This window comes from Bombina bombina, chromosome 2 (genome assembly GCF_027579735.1).
Source record: "Bombina bombina isolate aBomBom1 chromosome 2, aBomBom1.pri, whole genome shotgun sequence".
NCBI lineage: Eukaryota > Metazoa > Chordata > Amphibia > Anura > Bombinatoridae > Bombina > Bombina bombina.
Window position 1 is genome coordinate 295,120,018 of NC_069500.1, and position 21,567 is coordinate 295,141,584.

At 39.1% G+C, this 21,567-nt stretch overlaps 1 protein-coding gene across 2 annotated transcripts in view; it reads left to right on the top strand.

The window, feature by feature from the left end:
* The window catches only part of SRFBP1 (serum response factor binding protein 1), a 307,243-nt gene that overhangs the window by 213,512 nt on the left and 72,164 nt on the right, over positions 1–21,567 (top strand). For both annotated transcript variants that reach the window (XM_053701596.1, XM_053701598.1), the window contains exons 4-5: positions 521–592; positions 18,371–18,452. In XM_053701596.1, coding sequence (XP_053557571.1) covers positions 521–592; positions 18,371–18,452 — 154 coding nt within the window. The remainder of the gene's footprint in view (positions 1–520; positions 593–18,370; positions 18,453–21,567) is intronic.

Consider the following 21,567-nt stretch of genomic DNA (forward strand, 5'->3'; position numbering starts at 1 on the left):
TGCTGGGTGAATCCTCTTGCATTTCCTGTTGGGGAGGAGTTATATCCCAGAAGTAATGATGACCCGTGGACTGATCACACAACAGAAGAAAGGAATTTATCAGGTAAGCATAAATTATGTTTTTCTTGATTTCCCTTAGCAGACCTCCCAACTGTTCCTGTTTCAGAGGGACAGTCCCTAATTCTGAACTTTGTCCCTCTTTACAGAAATTCCCTTAGCCCCACCCATGTAACTCCCAGAAACACTCGCAATCTTCCATGACACACCCACAGACCACCTGGAAATACCCATGACCTCTACCCTCCCATGACGACTCCACCCACAAAAAGGTGACATGCTCATATCAATCTCCTGTGTCCCTCATTCTCAGCCACAAACTATGGGAGATATGTCTTAGACACATACAGCCCTGCAACTAGGAATGAGGAATTTAATTTATTAACATTAATTTGCACATTCAAAGGGAAAACACTCTCAGTTGTAAATAAAAATATATTTACAAAATGCATTTTTTTAACAGGAGGTGAAACCTGATGATGTGACAAAAACAGCTCTCCAAAAAGAAATCAATTTTGAGAAAATATGCAAAAAGGTAAGTGATTGTAGATGTTCTGAGAAGTTTCAGCAAATTACCTAGTGTTGTTTGTCTAAGTAGTCTGATAATTCTTAAATTGAAATCATCTTAGAAAGACATAGATCTTAAATCAAATCACTTCTGTATTTTTAATTCTAAGGGAGAGCATAACCAAATTGACCATTTTTTTCCAAAGCAAGTTGTTAATTCAAATATCTATAACCTTTATCTACCTATATAGTATAGGTATTGTTTGCTCACTCATGTTACTTTGTACTTACGCTGTATTTTTTTTTTTTTTTTTTTTTTTCTTGTTTATTACTTTTATTGTGTTTTTGAAAAAATAATTTAGATTCCAACAATTAAATTTCTTCATTATTCATACAATTTTGATAATTAATATAATATATATAAATATATTTTTGCAATAACGCCTAAAAATATTACAGTGTAGAACTATCACAAGATCTGTACTAATGTTGAACCAGGTTCTGCAGGTTGCTGGGCTGCTGCTGCTTTTCCTATGATGATAAAACATAATCTACCTAATTTTACATTTGTAATTCACTATTAATCTTCTGCATTGAGCAAGAGGCTGGTCTTGGACCTCTTATTCTCATAAAATAATTCACACTGTCCGAAGGTATTTTGTAAAGGAAGAGACCACTTTTAGGTCTCACAAGAACTACAAATCCTCAAATATTAAAAATAACAAAAAATAAAGTAATTAAATAACAGCATTGTAGTATTTATATATTATGTCAAGGTCAATGAACATCAGCGGTCCCTCATAGATTTTGGAGTCACACAGAAAATAAATAGATGCTGAAAAGTAAACTTAATAATTGTGTAAACCTTTTAGTATACAGTTTCTTAAACTCAAATAAAAAGATTGGTGAGATGACCTGAAGCTATATAAATAAGAAGGGAATATTGAGTGAAAATCGTTAAAGAGGTTACCGGTGGACTTGGCGATTAAACTGGCACATTTCTTAAGCTAACAATCTGATTCTATAAATATATATATAAAAGGAAGCACAATGGGTTATTTAATCAGTATTAGAAAGATGATGGTTGGAATACATATTGCAAAAATATCACACTGAAGAGTTTAACACCCCTGAAGACCCCATTCTCGCCTAAATTTCAGAGCTATATAACTTATAATGTATTTTCCCTAATACATATCATACAGGCCAATCATTTGCAAAGGGCTAAATATGCATAATGCTCAAAATAAGTACTATATCTTTACAAATTCCATACCTTTAGAAAGAATATCACAAACTGGCTGGGAAACAGGGATACAGAGTTTCATAGGGGAGAGAGAAAGTAACTACAGAACACCTGGGGCTGATATAAAGGCTCAATTTGCGTCAATTACAAATTAAACTGAAATGTTTTCACTACAATTTAACTTGCTTTTGCAGATAGTTTAGTATAGATTACTTTTCTGTCAGTTAAAAAAGAATATTTAGAATTTTGAGTAAAACTTCACCTGCAAACATTTGGTGAGATAATTCAGTGACACCATCTTGTTAAAATGCTTGCAGCATTTCACAAGACTTGTAAGAGAGTTTCATACATACTCAGGGAACTCCCCTGTTTAGCTCATGGAACTCCCCTGTCCCTTTCCAATTTCTAAAGCTATATTTCATTTTAGAAAAAATAGTGTAAGTTGTAAAAAATACACAGACATATACAAAGTATGATCAGAATTTATTAAAGTAACACCGAAACTTTCAAAAATAAAAAAATGTAAAATCACTGCTGGATTTAAAGCTAAATGTATTCAAATAAAAACTAGAAAGTGCAAAGCTTAAACTTAATAATACTGAAAGAATCTGAAGTGTAAAGTAATGTACAATGTAATGCACAAAGTGTAAGTGTAACAAAACTCTTATATCATGCAGTTCTATATTGCACTGGGATTTGTCTCTCCTTCAGATACAGAAATGAGACAGACCTCACAGTACTGGAGAGTTCCACCCTCAATCTTTGAGTATTCAGTGAGTTCAGCACCTGTGAAGTCTGCACTACAATTTCTCTCCAAGCAGGAGAATCTTTGATCATCAGGCCCTTAGTCTTTACTTGTTTTACGTGCGATGCTTTGCATTTTTTCCAATTGCAGCACAATTTTCCTCAAAGCTGGCATGGCTATGTAAAAGGACAAAAAAATGTATTTACTATCCATTTGAAAGAACTGCATCCAAAAAAGTGTAGAAAACCTTGTTTGTTTACTTCTAAAGTAATACAGCTGTATCAGTTGTGTACTTCCTTGTAATGCTCATTGGTTGATAGGTAATTCCTGCTTATGTTCATTATTAGTAGGAAGTGCACATCCCCTCCCCCTCTTCTACCCTTACCCCTACACACATTTTCAACCTCTCCCTCAGCACCGGTATATTTCCTTTATCTCTGAAACATGCACTGGTCACACCTATCCTCAATAAACCTTCTCTCGATCCAACCTCCCCATCCAACTACCGCCCTATTACCCTACTCCCTCTTGCCTCAAAACTTTGTGAAAAGCTAGTATATATTCATCTATCACATTTCCTTACATTAAACTCCCTTCTTGACTCACTACAATCTGTATTTTGCTTCCAACATTCCACATAGACAGCAATAGTTAAGAGGAAGTTTTTTTTTCTTTCCAATGTTCCAAGGAATCCTTTAAAATCTCAAGCTTTTTTCCAGTCTCTCTCAGATCTGGAAGATATTGGAGTGATTGTTCTAGATTCTTTGCAGGAGCAGGGGATAAGATATTATTAAAATCTCTTCATTGTTCCAAAGAAGTAAGGTACTTTCAGAACAGTTCTAGATCTGAAAGCTCTGAACAGGTTGGTAAGGATTCCATCTTTCAGAATGGAAACCATTATGACTATTCTGCCTTTTGTTCAGTCATGCCAGTTTATTTCCACAATAGATTTAAAGGATGTTTACCTTCATATTCATATTCACAGAGATCATTTCCAGTTTCTGAGGTTTGCTGTTCTAGAGAGGTATTTTCATTTTGTTGCTCTTCCATTTGGTCTGTCTACAGCTCCAAGAATATTCACAAAACTTCTGGGATCAGGGCTCAGGGTATTGCAACGATAAATGTACAAACAATTCACAAAGTGAAATAAAGTAAAAATAAATGTGAAAATATGATGATGATATTAAAAAGTTCAAGAAATGGAAGGATATATCCGTTCCTGGTTAAGATTTTCCCTGGGATTTGAATCTTCAAATAGTCCTCACATGGAATGAAAGTAAACACAAAATAGTTTAATTCTTTAAACCCACTGGATACAATACAAAAATGGGACAAATGGTTACTCACATTTGTTGGAGCTCATGCAAGCTCTATATGATGCGCACACCTACTTTATACTGGTAGGTAAACAGTATCCCACAATGAAGTAGTAAAAGGAAGTATATTTATTAAAATCATAAAAACGTCACAAATGCTAAGTGTACACAATATTTCAAGGGATCCAACAGGAAAACAATTAGTAATTACTGTCCATAGTTTAACCGTAATACCGGATGGGTACAGATGGAGGGCAGTTAGGTATCACTCCACCGTTACCGGTTACGTATCACTCCACTCTTAGCGTCACTTGCACGTTTTGACGTGATGGTGGGAGAAAGTTCCAACGTACAGTTCGCTGACCAACTTGCAGCTTTGTCAAGGAATAAAGTGCGCTTGTCAAGATCGTCATTAATACAGCAAATTCTGATTAAACCGGAATTTAGTGAAAGTTAGTCCACCATGATTGAGGTAAAGAGGAATTGTCAGATGGCAACCTGAACCAACATTTAGCAACTTGCTACATATTTGATAATATATGGGAACATTTGTTAAGGGTAAATCAGACACATTGCATCATTTAAAATTAGGATAAAAAAATATATACATTGTAACATAACAGACCAGACAAGATATCCATGTGAACGGATATATCCTTCCATTTCATGAACTTTTTAATATCATCATATTTTCACATTTATTTTTATCAGGGTATTGCTGTTTCCAGGTACAAGCGCCATCTTTTCCTTTAACAGAATTTCAGACCAACCGACTCTTGTTTCTTCAACAGCATGGTTGGAGGATACATTTTCCAAAAGTTCTATGGTTCCTTAGACAAAGGTAACTTTTTGGGGGTCAAATAGATTCAGTATTCATGAGTCTTTCTCTAACAGAGCAGGGTTAAAAATTTTGTCAGCTTGTCTGAACCTTCAGTCTCTCTTGTTTCCCTCTTTGGCTCTGTGTATGGAAGTCCTAGGTCTCATGATTGCAGCTTCAAATGCAATTTCCATTTGCACTTTTTCACATGAGGCATCTTCAGCTTTTTATGCTGCGTCAATTGTGCAGAGATTATACTCAGCTGTCTCAAAGGATAATTTTGGATCCCAATACAAGTCAGTCTCTAACTTGGTGGCTGGATCATCAGTTTATTATTCAGTGGGCTTTTGCTCATCCTACATGGACTGTGATCACTACAGTTGCAAGTGTCTTAGGCTGGGGAGCTGTTTGGGGGTCTCTGAGTGCACAGTGAGTTTGGGAGCCTCGAGAGGCAAGGTTACCAATCAATGTTGTAAAACTCTGTGGAATTTCCATGGCTTTTTAAACTTGGCCTCTTTTGAAAAGATTCTCATCTCTGTTTCCAGACAGACAATGTCACAGCATTAGCTTATATCAACCATCAGGGGGAACTCGCAGTACCCTGGCAATGATAGAGGTGTCTTGAATTCTCACATTTACAGAAACCAATTCTTGTCTAGTCTTTGCAAATTATATTCCAGGGGTGAACAATTGGGAGGCAGACAATCTGCCGTCAATCTTTGCATCCAGGGGAGTTGTCTCTTAACCAGGATGTGTTCAATCAGATTGTGGATCTTTGGTGTCTCAAAGAGATGGATCGTATGGCCTCTTGTTTTAACAACAAACTACCCAGTTACTTTGTGAGGTCCAGGGGTTCTCAGGCAGAGTTAGTGGATGCTCTAATAGTTCCTTGGCTTTTTCTGCCTGTTAATCTGTTTCCACCTCTGGTACTTCTTCCCAGAGTAATTTCCAAGATAAGGCGAGAGAAGCTGTCTGTAATCCTATTTGTCCCAGTGTGGCCTCGCAGGAATTGGTATGCGGATCTGGTTCAGATGTCCAGCTGCCCTCCTTTGCCTCTTTGGTCAAACCTTCTGTCCCAAGGTCCATTTTTCCATCTGCATCTCAATTCTCTTAACTTGATGGCATGGAAATTGAACGTATAGTCCTTAAATATAGAGGTTTCCTTAATTCTGTGATTGAAACCTTGATTCAAGCTTGTAAGCCTGTAACTAGGAGAATCTATCACAAGTGGTGAATGGCCTTTATTTCTTATTGTATAGATCATGATTTTTCCTGGCACTCTTTCAGAATTCCTAGGATTTTGCAGTTTTTGCAGGATGGTCTGGATAAGAGCCTATTTGCCAGTTCTCTGAAGGGGCAGATGTATGCTCTTTCAGTCTTGTTCCACTGAAAGATTGCTAATCTTCCAAATAGACATCAGGTTCTCAAGCCAATTTCTCCTCCATGGAATCTTATCTTGGTGTAAGGGTTTCTTGGAAAGTGTTATTTATTTTGTCTATTTCTTCTGCTAGAAACGTTTCTGAGTTATCTGCTCTTTCTTGTGATCCTCCTTATCTATTTTCTTAAAGGAACAGTTTAGTCCAAAATAAACATTCATGATTCAGACAGAGAATGTAATTTTAATTTTTTTTCCAATTTACTTTAATCACCAATTTTGCTTTGTTCTCATTCTTAGTTGAAAGCTAAATCTAGTAGGTTCATATGCTAATTTCTAAGCCCTTGAAGGCCGCCTCTTCTCTCAGGGCATTTTGACAGTTTTTCACCATTAGAGGGTGTTCATGTGTGTCATATAGATAACACTGTGCTCACGCACGTGGAGTTTAGGTGAGCCAGCTCTGATTGGCTAAAATGGATGTCTGTCAAAAGAACAGAAATAAGGGGGCAGTTTGCAGAGGTTTAGATACAAGGTAATCACAGAGGTAAAAAGTGTATTTACATAACTGTGTTGGTTGTGCAAAACTAGGAAATGGGTAATAAAGGGATTATCCATCTTTTTAAACAATAAAAATGCTGGTGTAGACTGTCCCTTTAAACATAAGGCTGTTTTACGGCCTCCATCAATTTTTTTGGCCTAATGTTGTTTCTTCAGATAACATTAGGAGAGAGATTGTTGTTCATTCTTTTGTGTCCTAATCCTAAGAATTCTTCAGATAGATCTTTGCATTCTTTGAATGTTGTTAGGGCATTGAAATATTACATTGATGCTACTAAGGACTTTAGACAAACTTCTAGTTTGTTCATTCTTTTTTTCTGGTCCTAGGGAGGGTCAGAAAGCTTCTGCTGTTTCTTTGGCTTCTTGGTTGAAAGCTTTTGATTCACAAAGGATACTTGGAGGCAGGTCGGTACACTCTACTAGGATGCTTTTGCTTCTTCTGAAACAGCCTTTGGTAAAATGGTTCTTCAGGCAGCTGTCTCAGGTATTTTTTTTTTTTTTTGCCTGTTTTAAGATCATAAACAAAATATATATATTATTGGGGTTGTGGATTTAATTTCTCAGTGAAAAAAATATTTATTTTTAATCCCTCCCTTTGTCTTATTACCCGTAGACTGCAAAGCTTGGGTATTAGTTCCCATAAATAATGGATTGTGGACTCTTCACCACCTGTATGAGAGAAAACATAATTTCTTTCCTAAGATATAGTGAGTCCACGACGTCCTCAATTACTGTTAGGAGTAACTCCTGGCCAGCAGGAGGAGGCAAAGAGCACCACAGCCAAGCTGTTAAGGATCACTCCCCTTCCCACAAACCCGAGTCATTCTCTTTGCCTTGGTGCATGGAGGAGGTGAAGTTTTGGTGTCTGAAGAAAATTGGATTTCTTTCACTACAAGCAAGATTTTAACTATTATAGAAAGCCAGAGTAGGTTTACTCTGTTCTTTCCCTTTTTTCAAGGTTTGGGTCTAGCCGTAGTCCACGTTAATCCTATCAGCAAGGTAGTGGTAGATTTAAAGCAGTTAGGAACTTGTGAGGTGGGCCTCACTGCGTTTTTCCTAAAATGTTGCTGCCCTAGAAAGCCAGAGTAGGTTCTTTCTTTTTTCCACAGGTCTCTGTGAGGAGTGGCTTCCTTTCATACTGTGTACTGCACTACTGCCGGACAGCTAGAAGTGCAGGTAAGTGTCTTTGTCTTCTGGGGATGGGAGGCTGGCACTGAAGGGGTTAAAGGAAACACTCAGCTCTTATGAGACTAATATCCTGGGTTCAGGACTGATTACAGGTAGTAAGCAGGCACTTTGGCATGTGAAGCAGCAGGAAGCTGCTCATACAGAGACTGGGGTTAATCTCCTACATGGCATGGAAGGGGTTAATCTTTTGGCTCAAGAGTTTTATTATTATTGCACTTCATACACTTGATGGCTCTGTTAGTTAAGTGGTGTTGTGGGCATTTTATGTTTTATATCGTTTATGCTGCAATCTCTACATTGAAGGTTTTGCCTGGCTCTGACGTAGGTAGCGTTTTTTTTCCGCTCTAGTTTCAGTCCTTCTGGATTGAAGTGCGCGCACTTGTCTTCCAGCTCTGCTCCGGAAAGCTTATCGGAGCGGTCTCAGTGGCTACTGTTGTGGAGTCCAGATTATTCTAAATTTGTTTCCAAACGAAGGGACAGGTAGGCACCTCAGTCTCTGGCTGAGGTGTGGAGGTGAGCTAGCAAGACTTAAACTGATATCCCTTTGCTGCCCAACATATTATTATTTGCAGTCCTTTTAATCCTCCAAGCTGTGAGGCCAGTATGCTTTTTTAGAAGTAACATATATTGCACCTTTTCTTTTCTTTTTTTCATTTAAATATTTTTTGTTTTTGTTTTTTTATTCTACTAAAAAAATGTGTTATCTCTATCATGGAGCAAGATTCTACTCCTATGGATAGGTGCCTACTTTGCTTAGACAATCAAGTTGTGCCACCCTTGCAATTTTGTTCCTCATGTATAGAGAGAACCTTAAAGCATAAAGATAAACTCTTCGTTTCTGAGCCAGCCGTCTCTCAGGATGATGCTGTTCAGGCAATGCCACAGCTTTCTCTTCAATCGTCCCAAGCCTCTATGGCGTCACATGCAGTGCCCTGAGGTTCCTCTCAACCTCCTGGAGGAGTTAATTTGCAAGCAGAAATTGCTGCCCAGGTATCTTCTGCGGTATCTGCGGCATTAGCTGCCATTTCTATGCTACAGGGAAAACGCAAGAGGAAAATTAGAGGTTCAGATAGTAAGGTTTCTGCTCCAGCGTCTGCTACCCAGGTTGCCCTTCTTCATAAATCTGATGAGGAAGATATGTCGGTAGCCTCTGCGGGTGAAATCTCAGATTCAGACAGTATAATTCCTTCATCTGAGGCCGAAGTTGTATCCTTCAGATTTAAACTTGAACACCTTCGTGTACTGCTACAGGAGGTTTTGGCTAGCTTTGACGACACTCCTGCCGCTGTCAACCCTAATAAACCCTAGTAAACCTAACATCTACTTTGATGTTCCTTCATCTAGGGAGATTATAGCACAGGAATGGAAGAAGCCAGGGGTACCTTTTTCCCCGTCTCCTGTCTTTAAGAAAATGTTTCCGGTTGCTGACTCCATTAAAGAGTCATGACACATGGTGCCTAAAGTAGAAGGGGCCATTTCTACTTTGGCCAAGATAACTACTATTCCTATTGAGGACAGTTGCTCCTTTAAGGATCCAATGGACAAAAAGCTGGAGGCTTATTTAAAGAAGATGTATGTTCATCAAGGTCTCCAATGGCAGAGTAATGTCCGTTCCTTTTGTAGCTTCAGAGGAAAGTCTTCTCCTTCCTCTTCCAAGCATGAACAGTCCAAGTCTTCTTGGGAGCCCAATCAGTCTTGGAACAAGGGAAAGCAATCTAAGAAACCCGCAGCTGAGTCTAAGCATGAAGGGTTTGCCCCCGATCCGGGAGCGGATCAAGTGGGGGCAGACTTTATCAGTTTTATCAAGCATGGATATGAGATGTCCCAGATCCCTGGGCTGTGGACATAGTATCTCAGGGTTACAAATTAGAATTTAAGACCTTTCCTCCAAGGGGAAGGTTCTACCTCTCAAGATTATCTGCAGACCAGATAAAAAGAGAGGCGTTCTTGAAATGTGATCAGGATTTTTCCTCCCTAGGAGTGATAGATCCAGTTCCTGTACATGAACAGGGCCTAGGGTTCTATTCAAATCTGCTTGTGGTTCCCAAAAAAGAGGGAACTTTCTGAGCTATTCTAGACCAGAAGTGTCTAAACAAGTTTCTCAGAGTACCATCCTTCAAGATGGAAACTATTTGTTCCATTCTTCCCTTAGTCCAAGAGGGTCAGTTCATGACGACCATAGACCTGAAGGATGTGTATCTTCATGTTCCCATTCACAGGGATCATCACAAGTTCCTGAGATTCGCCTTTCTAGACAAACACTTTTTCAGGTTGTGGCTCTTCCTTTTGGCCTTGCCACAGCTCACAGAATTTTCTCAAAGGTTCTGGGGGCTCTCTTGGCAGTTATCAGGTCTCGGGGAATTGCTGTAGCGCCATACCTGGACGACATATTTGTTCAGACGCCATCTTTTCAACAAGCAAACTCTCATACAGAGATATTGTTGTCTTTTCTACGTTCCCACGGATGGAAAGTGAATCTGTAAAAGAGTTCCCTTGTTCCAGCTACAAGGATAGTTTTCTTAGGGACTAGAATAGACTCCCTATCTATGAGAATTTTTCTGACGGACGTCAGAAAATCCAAGATCCTTTCTGCTTGCCTCTCTCTGCAGTCTACTGTTTGGCCATCCTTGGCTCAATGTATGGAGGTAATTGGTCTGATGGTCGCTTCCATGGACATCATTCCCTTTGCTCGATTCCATTTGAGAGCTCTGCAGTTATGCATGCTCAGACAGTGGAACGGGGACCATTCGGATCTGTCTCAGAGGATAGATCTAGATCAATCAACAAGAGACTCTCTTCCGTGGTGGCTTTCTCAGGAGCATCTGTCTCACGGCACGTGCTTCCGGAGACCTTACTGGTGATTGTGACCACGGACGCCAGCCTGCTAGGCTGGGGAGCAGTCTGGGACTCGTTAAAGGCCCATGGACTATAGACTCCAGAGTAGTTAGCTCTCCCCATAAACATCTTGGAGTTGATTTACAATGCTCTGATGGCTTGGCCTCAGTTGTCCTTAGCCCGGTTTATCAGGTTCCATTCGGACAACATCACCTCAGTGGCTTACATCAACCACCAGGGAGGAACTCGGAGTTCCTTAGCCATGAAGGGAGTGGACAAATGTGAATCGGATTTCCTGAGCAGACAGACATTTCATCCCAGGGAGGTGTTCTCCAGGTTAACGCTCAAATGGGGTGTTCCGGAGTTGGATCTGATGGTGTCTCGGCAGAATGCCAAGCTTCCAAGGTACAGTTCAAGGTCAAGAGAGGCCGTCTTGATAGATGCTCTGGCAGTTCATTGGGATTTCAGTCTAGCATGCCTATTTCCTCAGTTTGCTTTTCTCCCACGGGTCATTGCTCGTATCAATCAGGAGAGAGTATCGGTAATTCTAATAGCTCCTGCGTGGCCTCGCAGGACCTGGTATGCCGACCTAGTGAAGATGTCATCTGTTCCACCTTGGAGGTTGCCTCTGAAGAAGGACATTCTAACACAGGGTCCATTCCTTCATCCAAATCTTTTTTCTCTGAAGCTGACTGCTTGGAGATTGAACATTTAGTTCTATTTAAGCGTGTTTTTTTTGAGTCGATCATTAAGACCTTGATTCAGGCTTGGCAGCCTGTTACTCAAAAGATTTACCATAAGGTATGGCATAAATACCTTTATTGGTGTGAATCCAAGGGATACTTTTGAAGTAAGATCAGGATTCCTAGGATTTAGTCTTTTCTCCCGGAAGGTCTGGAGATAGGATTGTCAGTCAGTGCTCTGAAAGGTCAGATTTTTGCATTGTCTATTTTGTTACATAAGCGTCTGGCAGATGCACCAGATGTTCAATCTTTTTGTCAGGCTCTGATCAGAATCAGGCCTGTGTTTAAGTCTGTTGCTTCTCCTTGGAGCCTTAACCTTGTTCTTAAAGTTTTGCAGCGTGCTCCGTTTGAGCCTTTGCATTCCATAGATATTAGTTATTATCTTGGAAGGTTTTGTTTCTTTTTGCTATCTCTTCTGCTCGGAGAGTTTCGGAACTCTCGGCTTTGCAGTGTGATTTGCCTCATCTTATATTTCATGCTGATAAGGCGGTTCTTCGTACTAAATTGGTTTTTTTTTCCTAAAGTGGTTTCAGATAGAAATATTAATCAGGAAATTGTTGTTCCTTCTTTATGTCCTAATCCTTCTCATAAGGAACGTTTGTTGCACAACTTGGACGTTGTGTATGCTCTAAAATTCTACCTACAGGCGACTAAGGATTTTCGCCAGTCCTCTGCCCTGTTTGTTTGTTTCTCTGAAAGCATAAGGGTCAGAAAGCGACTGCTACTTCTCTTTCTCTCTGGTTGAGAAGTATAATTCGTTTTGCTTATGAGACGGCTGGTCAGCAGCCTCCTGAGAGAATTACGGCTCATTCCACGAGGGCTGTCTCCTCTTCTTAGGCTTTCAAAAATGATGCTTCTGTGGAACAGATTTGCAAGGCTGCAACTTGGTCCTCTCTGCATACTTTTTCCAATATTTCCAAATTTGATACTTTTGCCTCGGCTGAGGCTTCTTTTTGGAGAAAGGTTCTTCAAGCGGTGGTGCCTTCTGTTTAGGTCTACCTGTCTTGCTCTCCCTCCCTGGTCATTTGTGTCCTCTAGCTTGGGTATTGGTTCCCAACGGTAATTGAGGACGTTGTGGACTCACCATATCTTAGGAAAGAAAACATAATTTATGCTTACCTGATAAATTTATTTCCGGATTTGGTGAGTCCACGACCTCCACCCTTTATTTTAAGACGGTTAATTTTGACTAAACCTCAGACACCTCTACACCTTTGTGTTACTTCTTTTTTCCATTTCCCTTCGGTCGAATGACTGGGGTTTGTGGGAAGGTGAGTGATACTTAACAGCTTGGCTGTGGTGCTCTTTGCCGCCTCCTGCTGGCCAGGAGTAATATTCCCAACAGTAATTGAGGACGTCGTGGACTCACCATATCCGGAAATAAATACATTTATCAGATAAGCATGAATTAGGTTTTATGCTTACATGATAAATCATTTTTTTCCATAGTGTTGAGAGTCCATGAGACCCCACCCTTATGTTTTTTGGGGTTAGTTTTTTTCCCCTGCTCCTTTTATGTGTCTCATTCCTTTTTCTTACCTCACTTTGCTTGGATATACGTTAGACTGAGATATGTGTGAGGTGTAATGGGTTTTATAGGGCTCTTGGGGTTTGGGAATATGTGCCTCCTCCTAGTGGTAGAGAAGAGTAATTCCCAAGAGTAATGGATTGTGGACTCTTACCACCATCAAAGAGATTAATTTATCAGGTAAGCATACATTATGTTTTTGTGTAACTTTTAAAACTGTAAAAAATGTAAAGCTCACACAATGTATCATGCACACTAGCTTCAAGCAAATGATACAGTTGTCGAAAAGTGGGCAGTATAATTGATCTGTGAGTGTGTACTGCTTCTGTCATTGGCTGTGAGACTACCTGAGCTCCAAGATGGCGGCACCTAGTATAAAGAGGCAGAGCTTCTGTATCTGGCACCTTTAAGCTATTAAAATAGGACTGATTTGAAAAGAGCTGCAGGAACAGAATGAAATGCAGCAACATGGTGAGCAGCTACTATTCTGTTTTTTAGTTTTGCTCAGCAGTTTAGTTTTGACTTTACTGTTCCTTTAAAGTGACATTAAACTTACATGATTCAGACAGAGCATGCAATTTTAAACAACTTTCCACTTTACTTCTAGTATCCAATTTACTTCATTCTATTGGAATCTTTCGTCAAAAAGCAAACCTAGGTAGGTTCAGGAGCAGCAAAGCATTACTGGGGGGGGGGTGACTGCACATATATGCATGATGTCATTGGCTCATCTAATGTGTTCAGCTAGCTCCCAGTAGTACATTGGTATCCCTTAAACAAAATATACTAAGAGAGCGTAGCAAATTTGCATAACTAACCCTGTTATATTACTACTTTTTGTTTTTACTTCTGTGATTACCTTCCATCAAAGCTTCTGCAGGGTCCTTTCAACCATCCAAGCCTAATTTCTCTGAGGCTGACTGCATGGAGATTGAACGCTTGATTCTATCAAAGCGTGGTTTCTCGGAGTCGGTTATTGATACATTGATACAGGCTCGGAAACCGGTTACCAGAAAAATTTACCATAAGATATGGCGTAAATATTTACATTGGTGTGAATCCAAGAGTTACTCATGGAGTAAGGTTAGGATTCCTAGGATATTGTCTTTTCTACAAGAGGGTTTAGAAAAGGGTTTATCCGCTAGTTCGTTAAAGGGACAGATTTCTGCTCTGTCTATTCTTTTTCACAAACGTCTGGCAGAGAACCCAGACGTCCAGGCTTTTTGTCAGGCTTTGGCTAGGATTAAGCATGTGTTAAAAACTTTTGCTCCCCCGTGGAGCTTAAACTTGGTTCTTAAAGTTCTTCAGGGTGTTCCGTTTGAACCCCTTCATTTCATTGATATTAAGCTTTTATCTTGGAAAGTTCTGTTTTTGATGGCTATTTCCTCGGCTCGGAGAGTCTCTGAGTTATCTGCCTTACATTGTGACTCTCCTTATCTGATTTTTCATTCAGACAAGGTAGTTTTGCGTACTAAATCTGGGTTTTTACCTAAGGTTGTTTCTAATAGGAATATCAATCAGGAGATTGTTGTTCCATCATTATGTCCTAACCCTTCTTCAAAGAAGGAACGTCTTTTGCATAATCTGGACGTAGTCCGTGCCCTGAAGTTCTACTTACAGGCAACTAAGGATTTTCTGCAAACTTCTTCCCTGTTTGTCGTTTATTCTGGACAGAGGAGAGGTCAAAAGGCTTCGGCCACCTCTCTCTCTTTTTGGCTTCGTAGCATAATACGTTTAGCCTATGAGACTGCTGGACAGCAGCCCCCTGAAAGAATTACAGCTCATTCCACTAGAGCTGTGGCTTCCACCTGGGCCTTTAAGAATGAGGCCTCTGTTGAACAGATTTGCAAGGCTGCAACTTGGTCTTCACTTCATACCTTTTCAAAATTTTACAAATTTGACACTTTTGCTTCTTCGGAGGCTGTTTTTGGGAGAAAGGTTCTACAGGCAGTCCCTCCCATCATCCGTGTACTTTAGCTTTGGTATTGGTATCCCATAAGTAATGGATGACCCGTGGACTGAACACACTTAACAAGAGAAAACATAATTTATGCTTACCTGATAAATTTATTTCTCTTGTAGTGTGTTCAGTGCACGGCCCGCCCTGTTTTTTTTTTGAGGCAGTTCTAAATTTTAATTAAAACTCCAGTCACCACTGCACCCTATAGTTTCTCCTTTCTCGTCTTGTTTTGGTCGAATGACTGGATATGACATGTGAGGGGTGGAGCTATATAGCAGCTCTGCTTGGGTGATCCTCTTGCAACTTCCTGTTGGGAAGGAGAATATATCCCATAAGTAATGGATGACCCGTGGACTGAACACACTACAAGAGAAATAAATTTATCAGGTAAGCATAAATTATGTTTTTTTAATCATTGATTTTTATCAACCCTTTAAAAAAAACTCTTGGAAATAATTTCATATTTTGTTCAATTGAAAATTGAAGCTTAGACACCGTTCCCCCACCTTTCTACATTTGAAAATGTTCCTGAACTAATTTTTGCTTGAGTGCATAACTATTTCAGGTTTTAGTGAGAATGTTGGTTATATATGGGAGAAGATTCATTTTAAGGGACATAATACTCATATGCTAAATCACATGAAAGTGCTGCAGCATAGTTGTAAAAATGTGACTGGAAAATATCACCTGAGCATCTCTATGTAAAAAAGGAAGATATTTTACCTCACAATTTGCTCAACTCACCAGAGTAAGTGCTGTGTAATAATTCAGCTGCTGTGAAGATGCAGGTAAAAAAAAAGAAAGAAAGAAAGAAATTAACAGTAATTAACAGTAAACTTCCATAAACTGAATAGGGAAATACCATGTGTGCATGAGACACGCTCCCTGGCAGGTCCCTGGGCAGGCATACTGATTTGCTGCTTAAAGTGAATGTAAACTCCGCTTCCTCTCTAAAGTTCGGCGTAACATTGAGGTTTAAAAAACATGACTTTCATTCATCAAATTATTTAAATATCCGTAAATACCGTTATTTTTAATCTTTTTAGCTTGCACCCGTCATTCTAATCCTCCACCCGGCATTTGCGATCACTCGTTGTCATTTACATGCACGATTGTCAGAACCAATAACGGCTTTAACCACAGGGGGACCCAACCCCTTTGGATGTCGTCACGCGTCCTTATTGCGCTTGCGTTAGACTCCTCTTCCAAGATGATTATCAAAAGCTCGTTCACATTTCGCGCATGCGCAATTGAAAACTTGACGGAGTTCATTCATTGTAGAAATAAAATACCGCTCTGTAAGTTTAATTTTCAAAGGGCTCCGTATTCTATTACAAAATCTGAATACTAGTTAGCAGTATTATGGGCTGGAGGATGAGATCCTTTGCTTCGCTTCACAATGATAGTATTCATTGAATGTACTGATTCAATGAATACTATGTTGATTGACATCGGAATCGGGGTTTGACGCATGCGCAGTGGTTAACTGAGACAAGAGCGCGCATTGCTGATACGTAAACAGCGGGTGGGACCGCTGTATACGTAATATTGCAGATAATAAGGAAGCTGAGAGTGGGAGGAGCAGGTATAGTCAAACAACGATATTTGGAATTGTAAATTAAAATTATATTACACATTTTATGAACAAATGATAGTGGCGGTATGGTTAATATACTGATTGTCTATATAATAATACTTTGAAAACAGTAAAAATTGACAATCACTTTAAAGTCTTTTACAATGGTGTGTGAATACTTAGGACATTTTGAGATAAAGGCCCGTAGTTATTAAGGTCTGTCGGACCTGATCCGACATTGCAGATCAGGTCCGACAGTCCTCGCTGAATACATTCAAGAGCTGCTGGTGCTACGCTGCCCCCTGCAGACTTGCGGCCAATAGGCCGCCAGCAGGGGGGTGTCAATCAACCCGATCATACTCGATCGGGTTGATTTCCGGATGATGTCTGTCGGCCTGCTCAGAGCAGGGGGATAGGTTATGGATCAGTGGTCTTTGTGACCGCTGCTCCATAACTGCTGTTTCTGGCGAACCTGCAGGAACACGGGGTATCAAGCTCCTTTCGGAGCCCCAAAAAAAAATGCCCCAAAATCTCTTTTACATAGAGATGCTCAGGTGATATTTTCTAGTTAGCATTTTGCAGCTATGCTGCAGCACTTTCAAGTGGTATAACATTGGGTGTCATGTCCCTTTGCAGCTCTGGAGGCTATGTGGTGCATGAGCAAGCTTGCAAAAACTGTTTCTTTAGCCTCTCCATTACCTCAGTGGTGGCAAGATAAATCACCCTGACACTCTTTCCATGAGATTGACATGCCCTGCTCTCACACAATTGATTGTGAGGTATGGCAATCACTCCGAAAGAGCGGGACTGCTCTTGAGCAATGTTACATTTTGTCATGTGATGCTGCTTGAGATGTTTTTCGCCTGTAATCTTGATAAATTCTCCCCCTAGTGGTATTAAATAGGTTTTGCATTTTAATACGTTTTATATGATTTACTTTACAGTGCAATGTAGAATCTTTTCATTCAATATTCATGCATTTATTTGTTTTATAATGTTGTATTAAACATAAGCTATGTTTCTCTTTAGATATGCAATTTTGAATTTCAGCATTTTACCTAGTCACGTAGAGACTTTATCATATGCCTGATTATGTTATTAGCATTTAACTTTATGTTCATGTGAAACTTAAGATCATGTTTATTTATCAATGAACTGAAGTACAGTGCTGCATTTTTCTTAGTCAAAGCATTTCTTCGTGTTTATTTACAGAATAGGAGAAAGTTTGGAAAATGGGTCTATGAGGCAATAAAAGCGCTACTCATGCTGCAAAATTAAAGGTCTAGTCTGTTTTGGGGATAAACATAGGGCTAGCATTGTCTTAAGGAAAACTTTATTTTCCTAGTCCTGACTAAACTAAATAGAAAAATACCTGATCAAATGAGAAATATTTGATGGCTGGCAGAACCCACTATGATTCAATGAGTTGTCTAAGTTGCTTACACCTTGATTTAGAGAGACAAAGCCATTTTTATTCATTAGATGGTTTCACACTTTTCTAGAATTTGTTTTAACAAATATATCAGCAGTTGATAAAGGTCACTGTATACATCTCTCTCTCACACACACACACATATATACATACACACACACATGAGATGTATACAGTGACCTTTATAAACTGCTAATATATTTGAAAAAAATCTAGAAAAGACATATAGACACCCAGAGGTCTGACACCTAATCGGAATAGATCACCCTGCGCTACAATAGATACATATAGACTCTCCTTTCATAGCACCCTTCTCCCACGCTTATTTTTTTCCACACTCCTTGTATGTGCTGTCATGTAAACTACTTGTAGCTATAATTCCTATATGATTTGTGTACCACCTATAGCTGTTCAACTTATAACAGTAGCTTTTTTTTTCTTTTTCCTATCCTTACTAAAATGTAAATATGTTTTTCCCAATAATCAGCCAGGTAGCACTGTCCAAAATAGAGCAATAGCAAGACTTGCTACACACCCTCTACTCAGAAAGAAAATTACAACTATAAAAGGTAAGGTCGATCATGATGTTTTATTACAAATTTGTAGTTGAAAGTGTTCAATTTGATGTATTAAAGTAGTTAAAACATAATTTGACTAAAGAAAATGCCAACTATTTGTTGTTCTTTTATCACCTAGCTTTTTAAACATGTTGCTTTCTATTAGCCTTGGCTTCCTTGCTTGCAGATCTGCATTTGTCAGTGATAAACAGTTTGCTAGTTTTTGTGGTCATAAAATCCACCCCATTTGTTGTGCTTTCCTGGTTAGTTGGATAGCTGGTGCAACTTTTCTTTATTATAGTCATTTAAAATGACTAGTCAAAATATAGAATATCAGTGTTTAACAACCTACATGCATAGATACTTATCTACACAGGCTGTATGTTGTTGACCCCCTTACATGTATACATTATCCTTGTTTGACCAATAGGTGGATCTTTATTATGAAAACTATTTGTCAAGCTCTGTGATTGAGTACTTGAACAGTGGCTGATAACTTAAAGCCTCTGCTTATGGCTTTTTCTATTTTGATGAAAAAGTGTTGCTAAGTCAGTTCACTTGGAGATGGGGCTCCTTTCATTCCTTACTAGTCCTAAAGCCCTTGTACACGGGCCAGGGTCCCACCCGCCCGACGACGCCTCCAGCACGCACGCTTCTGTTACGCCCGGCCACGCCCTCCATCACACCCGCTCCCGCCCACCCTCTCTGCTGTCTGAACCTCTCAAACAGCCAGGTATGTTTGTCCTCGCGCAGTCTCCACTACGCATGACAGCTTCGGACAAACATACCTGGCCTTTTATTATATAGGATATGACCGATAAGAACCTATACAGTTGCCATCCTTTCACTCCATGGAAGTCTTTTCTGTTCATTTCCAATTCCTTCAATTCTCAGTGATCTTTAAAGTCTTCAGCTAATCATTCTTACATATCCTGTGTTGTTTAAAATTACATGCCCTATTTGAATCATGAAAGTTTATTTTTGACTAGACTGTCCCTTTAACAAAAAGTGGGCTGAACCTCACTGTATTGAGAATTTTCGATGTGTCTCCCATAGGATGTAATGGGGATTGCAATTGCAGCAAAAATCCAGTGACATCGCCAGGGGGGGCGACGGTCTGTCTTTAAAAAGATATGAAACCCAAAATGTTTCTTAGATATATATTAACATTAATATAGAACATGTTTGCTACAATGTGATCACAATATTATAAGTAAAATAATTGCATTCTTTAAACAAGTAAAAAAAAAAAAAAACGCCTAAGGACGCAATACAATCACTCCTAAAGTTTACATACATATTCTCACACTGTACTACACAATATATATACATTAAAGAATGCATATACAATTTTAAAAAGACGACACGCAATTTTTTTTCTTTCATGATTCAGATAGCGAATACAATTTTAAAAAAGTTTCTAATTTACTCCTATTTAAAATTTGTGTGGTTCTCATGTTATTATTTGTCGAAGCGATATCTAGATAGGTAGCGTACACATGTCTGCAGCACCACATTAAGGGAAATAGTGCTGCTATCTAGTGCTCTTGCTAATGTATACGATTGTTGAAAAGCTGCTGCTATACACTATAGAGTTGCAGACAATTGCACACTCCTGAAATTACCTTCCTGCTTTTCAACAAAGGATAGCAATAAAGCAAAGAAAATTTGATAATAGAAATTAATTGGAAAATTGTATGTTCTGTCTGAATCAAGAAATATTCATACCAATAGGTGTAATATTGATATGTTTTATTCACTATTGTATTTTAAGAACAGGGGATGACTTTATGTTCACACATGTAAATTGTATTATCATACAGTACTGGGTAAAGGGATCAATTACATTACACCTTCAATGTAGGTGGTGAGGCTGATTTGAATATATATCGCCAGTATCAGAGAAGCATCACCACCCACTGACATGTATGGTAAAATGCTTCTTGGTGATGCTGATTATAAAATAAGGTGGCGCAGTTGTGATTGCTAATTCCCAATTCTTGTTTCCAAATATGAAATATATACAATATACATATAAATTTTATAATCAATATATGCGTATATAAAATGTTATAAAATGTATATGTGCATATGGGTTAAAAGATCTCCTATGTACTCCTGTTATTGAGAGAAAATATAACAATGTTCATATGTATAAAACAAATACATTTATTAACAATATATAAAAAAAATCCCAAATTGGTAACATTCAATAAAATCACTAATAAAAACTATAATATAAACTAGACACCGGTGTCTAAAATGTATTGTCCATCAATGTGTGAATGTATTGAACTAATCTAAAACACGGTATACACTGAGAAGCCTCAATCAATATAAGCAACAATGTTGCCAAACATATAATATGTTTGCGTGAAATACTTGTCACAGTCTTATTGGATATCCTCAATTTCCCATGGTATCGTTATTGTTACTTTGTAGGTGTACACTAACTGCAGTTAATAGGCGAATAATTCTTCGGCTTAATAGCCAAACAGTACCTTATATTGCTCTGTGAAAGATACACTTCTGGATGGAAAAAAAGAATCTCCAAAAATCTCCAAAAAATTGTGCGTACAGTCTCACCCAGGTGAAGTGGGCTGGAGCGATTTCTAATATCGGATGTTAGTTACTTAGCCAAAGTTCCTCTTTGTGATTCCTTCTGTTAGAATTAAAGTAGCAGTTCTGCTACACAAGTTCCTTTTGCTGTTTAAAACGGACCTCTGGAGTATTCGTGAGGGACCTCTAAGGATCCTATCTTTACCTCCTCTCCGGACTCTGTGTGACTCTGTGTGTACGTCCCGTACTTCGCTGGTGTGGCGGTTCCGCTTTACGGACCTCTTTGCTGCTGGAGACGTGTCTTTGGAGTGTCAGTACGGTGCCTCTATGAACTGTTTCTCAAGAGAAAGGCTTCCCAGCCAAAAGGCGTTGAACCTGATACATCGATTCAGAGACACGGAACAAGGAGAGGAGTCAGAAACGGTTCATAGATGTACCGTACTGACACTCCAAAGACACGTCTCCAGCAGCAAAGAGGTCCATAAAGCGGAACCGCCACACCAGCGAAGTACGGGACATACACACAGTCACACAGAGTCCGGAGAGGAGGTAAAGATAGGATCTGTAG